Source organism: Cyprinodon tularosa, unplaced genomic scaffold, assembly GCF_016077235.1.
Source record: "Cyprinodon tularosa strain WSP-4 unplaced genomic scaffold, ASM1607723v1 ctg430, whole genome shotgun sequence".
In the NCBI taxonomy this organism is placed as follows: domain Eukaryota; kingdom Metazoa; phylum Chordata; class Actinopteri; order Cyprinodontiformes; family Cyprinodontidae; genus Cyprinodon; species Cyprinodon tularosa.
In genome coordinates, this window is record NW_024039153.1 from 216,668 (window position 1) to 231,859 (window position 15,192).

Consider the following 15,192-nt stretch of genomic DNA (forward strand, 5'->3'; position numbering starts at 1 on the left):
GAGATTAATTCAAAACAATAAGCCGATTTGTCGATCGTTGGTCTGAGGTTATTTTTCTCCCCTCAGTCATAAAATGTGTCAAAACTAAAAACTCCCTCAAGTTTTAGTTGATAAACACGTTCACTAAAAGCTTTGTTTTACTAGGTTAGACAATTATGCTCTAATGCATAAATAGAAACAATTAATTCTCTGACTGATTAAAAGCTACTACCTCTATAGAGGAGCCTCCAGCACATTTTTCTCTTACAGTCATTAGAAAGCAAAATTATTCTAAGTAAAACTGGTATTTAGATCAGTTTCCAAAGAAAACCTGAAATATCGACCAGGAAAAGCCTGATCGGTGCATCTATGATGTAGTGCTTCTCAATACTCAAGTACATAAAATAAATGGCTCAAAATTAAGGACTTGTTCTTCGTCTCATTAATCTTTCATTTTAGGTAACAGCATAGTGCACTTTACACTTCTAAAGACCAATGATTCAAACATTCAAGCAGCAGACTGAAACGGAAACAGAACATTAAGTTCTGCAGAAAGTTCGCTGAGTTTCCTGCAAATCACAGAAATCAGTCAGGAGCTGCTGCAGCTCTAAAGTGCAAACCTGAACAGCACCTCTCATCCTGGAACTACATGAGAAATGCAAATCCAAGCAGAGTTTTAGGTTTCAGTCCAAGTGCTTTGAGTTTCAGTGGGTGGGGGGGGGGGGGGGGGGGGGGGGCACAGCCTCCTGTGGGAGATCAGGTCGACGTTACACGGCTGTTTCATACTCAATGACCGGGGAGTCGGTCTCTGAAAGGAACCCCTGAGTCTGCTCCTGAGATGGCATGTGTCCCATAGAGGCGGCGCCATTTCTTTCTTTGCTTGAATGAAGCCTTTGTGGAGTTGGAGTCTAAGAGAACAATAAATAGACATTAATACAGAGAAAAAATGGATCTGATCTCAGATCTTCACACGGCTCATATTTCACCAATCAAACAGTGGTCCTACACAGAAATTATTTCTTGCTTGTATAAAAACGGTTCATGTCAGGAAATTCAGTTTACCAACATTCTGTTAAAGAATTATAGTTTAAGGTTTCTGCTTCAGAATCATTCTGAGGTTTAGACGCTTGTAGCTTCATCCGCTGCCTTTTCTCTCTAAAGTGTCCTCTCACAGCATTTCTAGTGGAATCTGGATCCCTACGTCTGATAGGGACAGTTTGCACCATTTAAAGGATAACTTAGCTATTAGCGTGACCCCTTTAATCAATCAATACTTTATGATGATTTTACATTTGACTACAAGATAATTTGGCATCTAAATTCAGCTGGTTCTCCTCCTGCAGCAGTGGGTCACAGATAATTTTGATTTATGCCCAGTATTGAAACGTGGTCTGCGCCATGTTATTCCACGCCACAACCCCAGCGGGCCAATCAGGAACTAGCTGTGGGTCTAGTTATGGCCGAGGAGGCGGTGAGGAGCTGGGGGCAGGTTTGTGCGACAACGGAAGGACATGAAGGAGAAAAAGAGCGGGGATCCAGGAAGAAAAAGGGTCCCAGCGTCTCGCGCACCTCGCTCTTCTAGCTGCTCCATCTTCACGAGTCGTTTTCCACAATGGCGGTCAGACAAACAAAACAAGCCGGTACCAAACAGGAAATACGCATAGTGTGGAGTGGATGTAGATTTGACCAATCAGAGGCCTCCTGTCTGCGGTCACCTGCAATTTTGGAGAGGTGCAGCAGAGTGTCTGCGGCAGGGGCGGGGCACATTTAAATCACTGTGACAAACATGAAGACGACCTGGTTTCTGAGTATTAACCAGCCTTAAAGAGGTCATATCTAACCCAAATCATGATCCACCCCCCACTGTACCTGACAGCTGGTCTGAGGTGTTTTTTTTATTTGCATATTGCTGTGCATCATGGTCAGAAGTCTGCACCAACATTTCCAACATAAAAGGACTTTATGAGCTCTTTAATCAAATGTTCTGCATCTTTTCTAGCTCAACTTTTTAATAGCACTAACACTATATTTATCATCTAACATGCCGGGTGATATTAAAAGGCTTGTGGGTCTTGCTCAGAGAACCAGAGTGGCAGTCTGTGGGTTTCAGACTCACAACTTCAGGATTCCAAGCCCTATGCCCTAACCACTTAGCCTCGTGAGACCATCCTGATCTCGCGAGCTTTCAAGGTTTCACTCACAGATCAGTATGGAGACTCTCCGTTAAAGAAAATTTGGAGCCGTTCACCAAACGAACGTCCAATCAGCGTTGGCTTTGAGGTTTGACGCAACGAGAAGCGCGACAGTTCAGTCTAAAGAACATGGCGGCTTCAGCCGATGAAACTAGCGTTAGCGTGGCTATCGAGCAAGTTTTATGGGAATTACAGAGTATTTCTTCACTGAAAGAAGAGCAAAACACTGCTCTGGAGGCTTTTCTCAGAGGAAAAGATGTTTTTGCTCTTCTCCCGACTGGTTTCAGCAAGAGTAGCCTGGCTTGTGGTTGTGTTTTCGTCGTTGCTCTGTTAGTACGTCATATGCTTCGTTGATCTGATTGGTTTAAATGGCCCGTCTATCACCAACATAGGCCAATCAGCTAACCAGTATTTTTGCCCCTTCCCAAAATTACTTCAACGGAAGGTTTCCAGATGGATATGCGGAGCAAATCCATCTGGTGGAGTCAGGTTAATAACCACTAGGCCGGCCACTCCCATTTATTAGCTCCTGAGTAAAGTGCGACCACCGAAGGTTTAACAAAAAACTCACATTTCAATGAAATGAAAAACGAGTATTTAAATAATAATATATTATTATTTAGTGTGAATATGGCCACACGGGAGAAATTATAAATCATGGTAATGAAATGCTTTAAAAGTAAAAGAGAAAAAGCCAATTTTCTTGATGTGCTGTTTGAAGATTGATCAAAGAGGGTGACATTGTAAGAAAGTCAGACACAGGGTTTGCATTTATGTAACATTGTCTGCACACGTATAGCACTGAAATCTTCATGTGCTTATGTCTTCACACAGATAGAAGTGATGAAATGTCTGTGAAACCCTTTCTCAGGCATTTTATCATCAATCCGAACAGGTTTAGCACATTATTTGACTTTTTTCGTCATCTTCAACCTTTTAAAAACCGCCTTCTTTGTCTGATTTTCAATTCAGTTTATTTCTATAGCGCCAATTCACATCATGTCACCTCAGGTCACTTTACAATTCAACCAGATCATCCAGTCAAATTGAGTCAAAGTTTTCCATCTAAGGAAAACCAGCTGATTGCATCGACTCATTGACTAGAAGGGAAAAAAAAACAAAAAACAAAATACAGCTCAGAAAAAGCACTGGAGCTTATTAAAGCAGCAGTTTCACTTCTTTTTTTTAAAATAGATTTTTTGTGTTATTTTAGGTTTATAAATGTTACATTTTGTTATATACATTCATTCTGAAAAAATGGGAAAATACTTGCTTTATAAATGTTTTGTGGCCATCAATATGCTTTAATGTTACTCTATGGGTCAAATAAATAAGTAAAAGCATTATGCATTGGCACAATTAAAGAGATTAGAAGTTCAAAACCCTACAGCTCTGGAACTGTTATAGCTAGAGGTCTGAAATGTCCTGAATTTGTGGTTGACAAAAATACCTATTATTTTTGATAATAAAAAAAACAACTTTGATTCATCTTTGAACTGATGCAGCCTGGGCTGTGTTTCATCCAATTTTCATTTATAATTCAGAAGCTAGAAGGTGTTAGCTTTCAATCATACATGTAATTCGGGCTTACAGTTCCTAAGTTATTTGCTTTTCCATTTGGGTATGCAAAATAGGCGAGGATTACTTCCAAATGAGGGGGATGTTAAGAGGTTTTAACTATAAAGTCCACTATATAGTGATTGAGGGATTTAGGGCGGAAGTTCGGACACAGCCACAGTCTATCTTTATTTAACCTTTTGTCTGTGGGTTGTTTATTTGAAACTCACTTTGCTTTGATTGTAAAGCATTACCTGTCTTAGGAATAGAGCTGGGCAATTAATTCCATTTGCAAAATAATCGCAATTTCTAAAAAAGCAATTGTCAAATCGCAGAGGCATTACATTTTTATTCACAGTAAATTTAACAAGAGTAAGAAACTAATTTCTCCCTCCAGCCCTTTAGGTGGCAGTAATAAATCAAAGTAGCTATGCAGTCGCACAGAAAGGAACAGAGAGTTGCAGCTAACGCCTAGATTAATGCATTATGGTACAATTAAGAACTTTTTCATGCAAATCTTACAGTAAAGTCCTGCAACTAGGGCTGCAACTAACGATTATTTTAAAAATCGATGAATCGGCCGATTATTTTTTCGATGAATCGGACAATAAAATATTTTTTATATTAACCTCTTTATTCCAAAATAAACATTTTAGACAGAACAAACAAGCACACAAGTACAGGTTGCTCATTAACTGTACTGGTGCAATATGAAAAATAAATGTTTGTGATAAAACTACGCAAACTTACATGAGAAATGTAGCTGTACATCCACAAAATATAGGGTACTTTGTTTCATAAAGCGCAAAAAAAGACATTTTTGTTTTTAAAAGCCCCTAAGGGGTTCAAACAATAGGCCCCCCCATTTCAACAAATGAGGATTTTTTAGACTAATAGAGTTCTGCCTTTTAAGACAGGAAAGTACAGCAGTTAGTGAACCACAGAGATAAAAATAGCCCTGTGATTCAAATTATAAATTGTATTTGGAATAAAAATGAGAGAACTAGGGGTGGTAAAAAACACATCCTCCAAAGACAGATATTTACATGGGAATGTGGCAGATAATTAATTGACATATTACTGATCTTGCTGGATTTTATTCTGCTTTACTTCCATAAATTGCAGGATCTTCTTTACTTTATCTTTGCCAGAAGATTTAAACTTTAAAAGCCTTGCCCTCATAATTTGCAAGTTAATTTATTTATAAAGAAAATATAAACGCTGCTTAAGCTAATTCAAATGAAATTAAAAGTAAAATAGGTAGCCAACCTTCTCACTGTCTGTAACCTACTAACACGGTAAGGAAAGCATCAGATGAGCTACCTGAGAAACTAACGTTACGTTTCCCCACTTTAAAACCAAACAAACATGGTTACTCATCCTGCTGATCAGCTCTCTTCACTGCCATTGAAGGCTCCAACGTGTTTCCTTTTCAGGTGCTGCATCATAACAGTGGTGCTTCCATTAATTCGTTTTTAGCAAAAGTTGCATGTTATGACTTTTTTCACTTTACAAAGCGCAGGCTATTTTAATTATTGTGATCAATTTGCGCCGTGCATGCGCCGCCGTCAATCCCGGCGCATGCACGCTTCATTTGCAGTCTGGACGCTGAGGATAAACATCCTGCGGCTCTGACTGCAGCGCTGAGAGGGACTCCTGCGGGAGAACGGGGTTGGGATGGGGGAGGTGCCCCACGGCAGAGTAGGAACGATACATGCTTTCAAGTAAGAGTCTCCAAAAGAAGCCAGTGACACCGTAAAAAGTCGCCAGATTTGTCGCTAGTCGCTTTTTTGAAAAATAGTCGCTGGAGGGGTCTGAAAAGTCGCTGAGTTGGCAACACTGAGCCCTGCAGCGCTGACTCGCTCTGCCGTATTTTTTTTTTCTTCCCCCGTTTCAGTCAAGTGGCAGTGATGACGACGGCGGCGGATGACGCATTAATCGCGCGACACAACTAATCGATGATAAAATTCGTTGCCAACGCTTTTAAAAGTCGATTTTTATCGATCGGTTGTTGCAGCCCTACCTGCAACACTGGACTCTGGACGAGCAGGTTTTTAAGGTCGTGAAAAAATGACCCTGGAGTAAAAAATACGACATGCTTGTGCTTAGTGCAAAGGAAAATCACCATAAAAATCGCAATATTGGTTGAAAATATGATGATTTTGAATCATTCAGCCCTTCTAATGAGCAGTAATAATTTTACAAAAATGTAGTTTGACCTGTTAGTGCTTGGAGGTAACATATTAGCGTCACTTTAGTAACACTGATCATTCTCATCTCTTTCCATATAGGGAGTTGTTTTTAAGAAATATCTCTAAAAAAGCAAACTAGCAGCACCCCAGCTGGAGATCAAATAAACCATTTTAATTAGCTGCAACCAGCTTTTAACTTGAACACCAACATCCTGCTGAAGCACCAAGGAACTACTGAGCTTTTTCTCTAATAATAGTTTTTTTGTGCTTTGTTTTGAAACCAAAGTGTGGCCGTTTACTTACAGACTGTATCAGAGGAGTCACACAGCAGAGCTTCTTTTTCAGATGTTCAGGCAGAAAACAAAGCAGTTTTCCTAATAAGGGATAGAGTGTTCCAGGTGTTGCCTCCTCTTCTTTCATTGGGCCTTTAAAAAACAATACAAAAAGGTGAGTGTAAGGAAAGCGTTGTGCATTAATTAAGCATACATAAATGTTGGTGCTGGTGTTCTGTACCAGTGAGGAAGCTGATGATCAGCCCGATAAGAATGACGGTTAGGCAGTTGAACGCGCTGTACCACATGTAGGACAAAGAGTAAAACCTCTGCAGGCCGGTGGGGCGGCTGATAAACAAAGACATACGATTTAGCTGTGAGGTGGGATCTGGACGAATTAACGAGCACAGCTAACGGCGGGAGACCCACCTTGTTACGTTGGTGAGAGCTGTCTGAATGGCGGTCGTTGCGTTGACGTGACAGCTGGGCGGCAGGCGTTTTGCTCCAGAGCTGTGAGTGACGATGCTTCCGATGCCGACCCAGAAAGCGAAGCCCAGACCTGCACCCAGACCAGCCACTGCACCCTGGAGAAAAAGAAATATCAGCACCGTGGTCAGTTTTTCATAGCTTCAAAAGAGTAGGGACATGTAATGTATATAATACTACGAAATCTTAGAGACAAACTACGGAAAAGGAACTCAGAATTCTGACTTTAAATCTCAGAATTCTGACTTTAAATCTCAGAATTCTGAGATTTAAAGTCAGAATTCTGAGATTTAAAGTCAGAATTCTGAGATTTAAAGTCAGAATTCTGAGAAAAAAGTCAGAATTCTGAGATAAAAATTAAGAATTCTGACTTTTTCCCATGTTAAACTGAAATAAAATTTAAAAATCACTTTTTTTTTCAGTGGCCCTAATCCTCTTCCGTAATAAACTGATATATCATAATGACTTTTTTTTTCCCTGTATCAGCCGAAATGTGCATGCATTGGCCTGTTCATAAATGCATTCAGCAGCCATGCTGTGAGATCATGCAGAGAGCAATCATTGCCTTTCCCTGCATTTGCTAGGTTTTGTTTTATTTGTAAAAGAAAAAAAAAATTATTTTTTTTTGTTTAAAATTAGACCAGTGTAAGATTTGTTATAACTGTTCAATGTTTATCATGGAAATAGGGGAAGAAAAGCAATATCTGCACCACATATCAGTTAGACTGGTGTCAAAATAACATTAAAAACTATATCGGTTGATTTCCAGTAAATATTGATTAGTAGCCCAGATTTTCATATCAGTGGATCCCTACTAGATAAAGTTCTGCTCTTTGCGTTTCTACACAATCTCTGCTTTCATAGCAACAAGGTAATGATGCATTCAGACTAAACCTGTGTTGCTCTTAAAAAAGGCGTCCAACACTTCAACTTAAAAATGTATACACGTTAAAGTCAGACAAGTCCAGAGGAGGGCTAACCAAGGCCTGGAGAGCTACCAAACTTCAATATTTAGAGGTGTCCCTAAATGCTAACCTGACTCCGCCAGATGGATTTGCTCCGCATATCCATCTGGAAACCTTCCGTTGAAGTAATTTTGGGAAGGGGCGAAAATACTGGTTAGCTGATTGGCCTATGTTGGTGATAGACGGGCCAAATAAACCAATCAGATCAACGAAGAATATGACGTACTAACAGAGCGACGACGAAGAGGAGCCAATTGATAGATCAAACTCTTGCCGCAACCAGTCGGGAGAAGAGCAAAAACATCTTTTCCTCTGAGAAAAGCCTCCAGAGCAGTGTTTTGCTCTTCTTTCAGTGAAGAAATACTCTGTAATTCCGATAAAACTTGCTCGATAGCCACGCTAACGCTAGTTTCATCGGCTGAAGCCGCCATGTTCTTTAGACTGAACTGTCGCGCTTCTCGTTGCGTCACACCTCAACCCGCCTCAAAGCCAACGCTGGTTGGACGTTCGTTTGGTGAACGGCTCCAAATTTTCTACAACGGAGAGTCTCCAGACTGATTAGCGAGTGAAATCTTGAAAGCTCGTGCTGCAGGACCCCTTAACGCCTGAGACGCACGTCCACCATATACTTTCCACAAAATACAGACACCCTAATTACGTGTGCACTAAATATCTCCCTGGACTCAGCATCCCTAGTCAAACACAGTGGTGGCAGCATCATGCTGTAGAGAACAGGGATGATGGATGATGCTAACTCAGGGCGATTAATAAGTGAGCAACACAGAATAAGTGAGTAGATTTAAGAAATCGAATTCCCACTGATATTCTATTTATCTCATTTATCTGGCAAAATCAAACTGCGGTATTTTATTGGTCTATTGCAAAAAGTAAACTGAACAGCAAAACCTTGGATCATAAATAGTTTTTAATGTTTTATAAGCTCACGACTAAACAAACAAAACTGTAGCAAATGACAAACTTACAATGGAGTTGGCACATGGGAAGAACATGCCGAGACAAAACAGGCCGAGGATCGGTCCACCGACCATCCCAAAGATCTTTAAAGCTACCTGCAAGTCAAGCGTAAACACTTAAAGCTAAACCAATCGAACCGTTAATAATAGGATCAAACAAGGCGCTCACCAGTAACACCGAGTCCCCCATCAGGTGAGTGAGGTAAGCCATGGCCAGACAGAGCAGCCCGTAGGACAGCGCTTCCAGAACAGAGACGTAACATCAAGCATTAGAAAGTTCAGCCATCGATTTGGTCGTTTTTAAAGCAGAGAGCAGCTCTCACCCAAAGCTTTGGACACCAGCGTCGCTCTCGCTTCGGACATGGATGGAAAATGTGGTTTGATGAGATCCTCCATCGTCACGGTAGCCAGAGAGTTGAAGGCAGAGGAGATGGTGCTGAACAGACAAGTCATAACATTAACATATGCCTTTTTTTTATTTTTACAAAATCAAAAACTTGTGTAAATTAACATGAGAAAGCCAAGCTATTTGTGATGTCACTGGATCTTTATGGATCATGTTTTATTTAAGCACACCAAACCAAATCCTACTGGACATCAACGAGCTGTAAATTATGCTTTCTCTCTTAATATGAAGATTGGAGAAATTACAAAAGCAGCACAGTTCAGTCTTTAACGAAAACCTGGTCAATAGAAACTCATTATGCAAAGCAGCTGAGCACCAGAATAAATGACCAGGATATCAAATTATCTCCGTTTTATTACTGTCTGGAATTCACACAAAGGTCCATTTCAGCTTCATGCAGCTCTTTTTATCTTTATGCTTACTGGTTTAATTTAACTTTTTTTATTACTTTACATAAATCCATATTTCTAAATCAAGCTAAACTCACTCTTGCTATTCTTTTTTAAACTTTTTTAATCCAATCTTTTTACTGTTAGAGAAATAGTACAACCTTTTAACTCTTATAAAACAGATAAATGTATCGTTTTTTTTAAAGTTTGCCAAATTAGTAGTTTATGTCTGAAGGGGAAATTAGTTAACTGATGCTGATCAGCTGTTGCAGACCTGGACATGCAAACTGAATATTTTATATGTTTTATATTTATAAATATTTGACATTTTATAATTTCCAGACCCAAAAGTTAAAATGTTTTAGCAGATCTGTGTGGACGACCTTTACTGTAGTTGTGTTGCTTCATGTTGACCACTTCACAGTGAAGTTTAAAGTAAAAAAAAAAAAAGTTCACTATTTATATAGTCTCTTAAATTAGTGCTGAATGAATTCTTGTTAAGATTATTTGCAGCCTGTTGACAGACAGTTTGTTCCCATGTCTTTGGTTGAATATCTAATAAAAAATTCTGATTGATTCTTATTTATCTTATTTACTACCCTTATATTCCTATATAGGGGGAAAACTGAATTAAATACCGTATTCTCTGGACTATAAGCCGCTATAAACCATGGTGCTTATAAGAAGGCGCGGGTTCTCTGTTCATTTTTTTCTAACTGCCAGAAGGTGAAGGGAAAGAATAAGGGTCTAATTTTAACTTAGCATACGAGCATGCTAGCAGCAGGCACAATGGAGAACAAATATCCCGAATTTATGTATTTTGACATTTATCTGCCTCATTAAATAAAGAGACTGGGTTCAACTCCTGCAGAACTGAAATAAAGAGCCGACAAAGCCCCATCTTTCAGTAGAAACTCTTACTGCTGTGAGCTAACAAGCTAACGGGAGCTAGCATTCTTCTTCATTCCTACTCCAGGGGCTATAAGTAAGTAGAGCTCCCCCTACAGGTTTGCTGGGAGACAGTTCCGTAGATATCAGCAGTTTATAGCCCCATGCGGCTTATATATGTATGTTTTAAAATTTTAAAAACAATTTAGCGTGTAATGAGGTATGCTCTATAGTTCAGAAAATATGGCACATGTTATTTATTGTAGTGTATTTTCTGCTTTAAAAAATTATGGCTATTTTTCTGAAGCGACCAGTTAGCTTCATAAACCAGCCAATAGTTTCACAGCAAAACACACAGCAGCTGCCAGTGTTTTTTTATTTATTTAATAAAGTTAATTTTAATATGTTATCAGGGCTGTCAACTAGAGACTGACACGGGAGTGGATTTTCACTCCTGTCCCGTCCCACTCCCACAGAAAAAAATGGTGTCCCGTCGCGATCCCGGGCCAGAGTATAAATCTAAATCCTGTCCCGTCCCACTCCTGGTGAAATTTCTCCCACTCCCATCCCGCTCCCATTCAGAATGACTCCCGCTCCTGCACTACTCCCATTCTTTTGTTTTTCAGCGTGGGTGAAAAACTCAGAGCGGAAGCACTGTTGGTTTTTGGGTCGTGTAGTTTTTTTGACTCGCATTATAGTGTAGGCTTCAAGGAAAAAAACTACAAAATGGCGGCGCCAGTACTGGATTTTTTTTCTCTCTATTTTATTTTTTGGCATCGATCCTAGTTTTTTTTTTAGTTACTATTGGTTTCCCGTGACCCGTGGGATTCCCGAAAAAATGTCAGTCTCTACTGTCAACTCTCACCCATTGGGAGTGAGACTCACCCATCTCAGGGTCAGACATTAATACTCAACTCTGTTCCACTATTTATATATAAAAATACCATGGTGATTAAAATCCAGTCTGCGTTTTTAATACAACCTGAGCGCTAACGCAGAAGGACATGCCAGGTTCATATCCAGTCCGTATTCCCACCTATTCACTGTGTCAGATATTGATCAAAGACAGTTATTATGAGGCATGTCATTTAAATTTTTATCTTATCTCATCTGCAATAGGATAATTCTCTTTGTAAATTATTAAAGATTTCTAGCAATCTAGCACTAGCAGCTAGTTTAAAGTATTGATGTGTAGACTAGGGCTGAAACGATTCATCGAGTAACTCGAGTAACTCGATTACAAAAAATCCTCGAGGAAATTTATCTGCCTCGAAGCTTCGCTAAATTTATTGTATTGTAATAAGCAATGCTGTTAAATACGCAGCACACTGGTCTAGCCGGAGGGTTTTTGTGTTGCACAACGCTACCACTTCCGTTAGCGCCTGGAGCGCTTGTGCTAAGTTTGTAGCTATGGAGGGAACCGGAGAATGCTCAGAAGGAGAACCCCGAAAGCGACAAAAAATGTCAAAAGTTTGGGAACATTTTAGGCTAAACAGAAAGGACAACACAGCGCAATGCATCCACTGCAAAGCAGAATTGGCGTACCACAACAGCACGACATCAATGTTGCAGCATCTGAAGAGAAAACACCCGCTACATGCATCCAACTCCTACACGGTTGCCAACAGGTAACGTTTATGTTCTCTTTGCTAACTACGTTGTGTGATAATCTGCCATGTTATAGATGTAAATTGAGGCACATTATTTTGCTAACGTTACATCTAAACATAGCGGTTACTTAACCGGGTGTAGTGTAAATTGTATGTGAGGGTGGAACTGAGAGAAATTATGCAGGACTTAATGTAAGTTTGTTAATAAAAATACGCAGCAACAGATTACAGGCATAAGCTGAAAAGCATTTATTTATTGGTGTCTTTCCATCCTGAAAAGTTAGTCTTTTCTTCTCGCTACTGTTATGTATGAATTAGAAATTTTTTATTAATATTTTTTGTAGTAATTCTATATTTGTTTATACCTAAGCAATCAAGAATAAATAATAGCATCGTTTTAATAAAAATAGCAACATTTTTGCATTTTATCATGACTAGTTAAGGCTGCAGAACTCTGTACAAACTCAAACCTTTACATTTAGACATTTTATAAGCATATTTGTGAGCCTGCCACTTTATTATTTGAATATAATTTAATATCTTATAACTTTTCTTCAGGTTAAAGCAAACTACTGTTACAAGTAAACTTTCTAAACTACAAACATTTAACTGTTAGGGATGCTCAAAAAGGAGATATTGGACTGATCTGGACTAACTGGTGTTATTGCAGATTTGCCAATAGTTTATTTTATACATTTTTTTTATCCGATTACTCGATTAATCGTAAGAATAATCGATAGATTACTCGATTACTAAACTATTCGTTTACAACAGCCCTAGTGTAGACTGAGTGTAGGATCACATTAAACTGTTTGTTTTCTCTTTACCTGATGCTTTTTTTAGGCCCAGATTTAGTCCATGTTTTGCTTACAAGTTAAATTATTATTGCTCAGTCTAGTTTAATAATCTAATAAATTGTTGGAATTTAGGAGTAATTAAATCAACACAAATGTTTTCATTCTTAAAGCTTTCAGGTTTGCCTCAAAAACCATAAAAGTGAAAAAGAACGATTGCATTTTTTATTTATTTTTAAAATAAAAAGAAAAGACCAACCACATCCAGAGAGGACGTGCAGAACAACTCAGTTATCCTGGATTGATAGAGGGAGAACCACAGAGATGTTCTCATTTCATTATTTCGTGTCTTATTAATTTATCCTTATTTTGGTCCATTGAAAATGTTCAGATCCAGAGAAGTGCCGTCTTGTGTGATGTTGAATTGTTTAGCTGTTTTGCAATCGTATGAAAAACGAATAACATAATCCTTAGCCTATTACCAAATATTTATACACAGAGTAGTTTGCAGAGGTTTGGATTGCACTGGTTCCAGTATCAGTGCCAGTAATCCAGTAATAACTTATTAGTTTCCAATTGTTTATTTTACTTGAACTGTATAGAATAATTAATAAACAAAGTTGTGAAATTCTTAGTTTACAGTATATTTGATACTTTTACTACACTTTTATTACATTTTGCCACTTAGGTTTCAGGTAAATCCTCTGAAAACCTCCAACCTTTAGCTGCTGCTGTCCTCATCTAACCCTGACAGGGTTTACTGTTCAAACTGTTTCCCCAAAGTTTGGTGAAAAGTTGGAAGTCCTGTGTTATGATATTTAAATGCATTTGAAATTCTGACTATGATAAGAATAAGTGTGCAAAGATACATTATGCTATATGTTTAACACTGTTAAAACAAATGTATTCAATTAATTACAGAGATTTGGCAGCTTTTATTTTGCAGCAGTGGTGCGTCACCATCAATTACATGTAGTGGAAACTGAACAGTGACCTGAGTGACCTCCTAGTGAGTAACACGAAAAATAAGAAACAGAGAGTTTAATGTTTAACTCAATGCTGACAATAATGTGACAATATATAATATAATATCTTATATTTTTTTCCGAAACTCATCCAGACCTAGAAAATACATAAGGAGCAATTTTCCAAACTTTTCAAAAACAGCATAACAACCCAGCAGAAAAAGAAAAAAAAGTAAATTGCAGAGATGAGTTGACTGATAAGAAGAGCCATGGATGCTGTGGAAATCCCCGTACCTTAGAGCCGCACTGAACAAACAGGCGATAAACAGTCCCGGCAGTCCGGGCAGGCCTTGCAGCATGTCCATCACAAAGTATATCACCATCTGTGTAAATTAAACAACTGATATTAAAACTTCCTGGAAGCTTCTGCTTTGCATACATCTATGTAGCAAATGCAACCACAGCATGACCTCAGAGAACAGACTCTGCATTCAGGTTACACAAATCATGTTGAAGCTACACATGCAAATAGGGATTGATGTTTTCCTTCCACCATTCCTTTGTGTGAATCAATTTAGCCCACAAAACACTAAGTCCTAGCCCAGAGGCAACCAATTAAAAATAGGCACTCCGAATAAAGAAAATCATCAACCAGTAAAGGTCCGGAGACATTTTTAATTATAATCTGTTACTTTAAACAAAATCTAACAGTGAAATAAAATGCAGTTGTTTATGCATCCATGTTATACATTGACTTTTTAAATAAAAATATAATTTTTTTTCCATTTTAAAATCTAAAGTGTTTTTTTAGGTAGAGAACAACAATCGTTCAGTTTGGTTTATAGATAATTTCCTGATTCCCACATTTTCTCAAACACCTGAACTGAGCGTTTGTTATTTTCTTTCTTTTTTCTGTCTTAATGTTGGCAGTGGGCTTTAGTACGGTGGCTGAGAAGTGCAAAACACATTTACAATTCAAAAACACATTAACAAATAAAAAACAAAATAACATTTGAAGAAACAAAATTATATTTTATGAAACAAATGTATTTTTGAAAAAAAAGTTACAATTTTTAAAAACAAATTTACATTTTAGCAAACAAATTCACATTTTAAATAAGTTAGATTTTAGGTGAGAGAAAGTTTCATTTTAGAGAAAAAAAAAAACATTATAGGGAAACAAATTTACATCTAAAAAAAATTGACCGTTCAGAAACACACGTACAAGTGCAATGACAAAACTGCAAGCGGCAAAACACAGTTACATAGCCAAAAACAAATTAACAAAAGACGGCTACACGGAAAGGGAATGTCCCAGTGGCCGGATGCGACGTCACCATTACCCTGACTTGTAGTACAAACAGCTCAATCTGTAGTCCTCCTGCTTCACGTGAAAAGTCAGCGTCGGATTTATTATTGTGGAGCAAATTTCAGCCAATTTACACCTTTGTTCTTCGTGCGGACGGTCTCTGGAACTTTTACGGGACACGGACCAGGTGGCATGACCACCGGAACTGCTGCAA

The 15,192-nt window shown here is 38.4% G+C and overlaps 1 protein-coding gene across 1 annotated transcript in view; it reads right to left on the reverse strand.

Moving 5' to 3' along the window:
- Positions 1–688: 688 nt before the first annotated feature.
- slc5a6b (solute carrier family 5 member 6) overlaps positions 689–15,192 on the reverse strand; it is a 31,469-nt gene continuing 16,965 nt past the window's right edge. Inside the window, exons 9-16 of the mRNA XM_038299614.1 lie at positions 13,964–14,052; positions 8,941–9,053; positions 8,787–8,857; positions 8,627–8,713; positions 6,622–6,776; positions 6,434–6,540; positions 6,224–6,345; positions 689–887 (exon numbers count right to left, since the gene is read on the reverse strand). Coding sequence (XP_038155542.1) covers positions 747–887; positions 6,224–6,345; positions 6,434–6,540; positions 6,622–6,776; positions 8,627–8,713; positions 8,787–8,857; positions 8,941–9,053; positions 13,964–14,052 — 885 coding nt within the window. The 3' untranslated portion in view covers positions 689–746. The remainder of the gene's footprint in view (positions 888–6,223; positions 6,346–6,433; positions 6,541–6,621; positions 6,777–8,626; positions 8,714–8,786; positions 8,858–8,940; positions 9,054–13,963; positions 14,053–15,192) is intronic.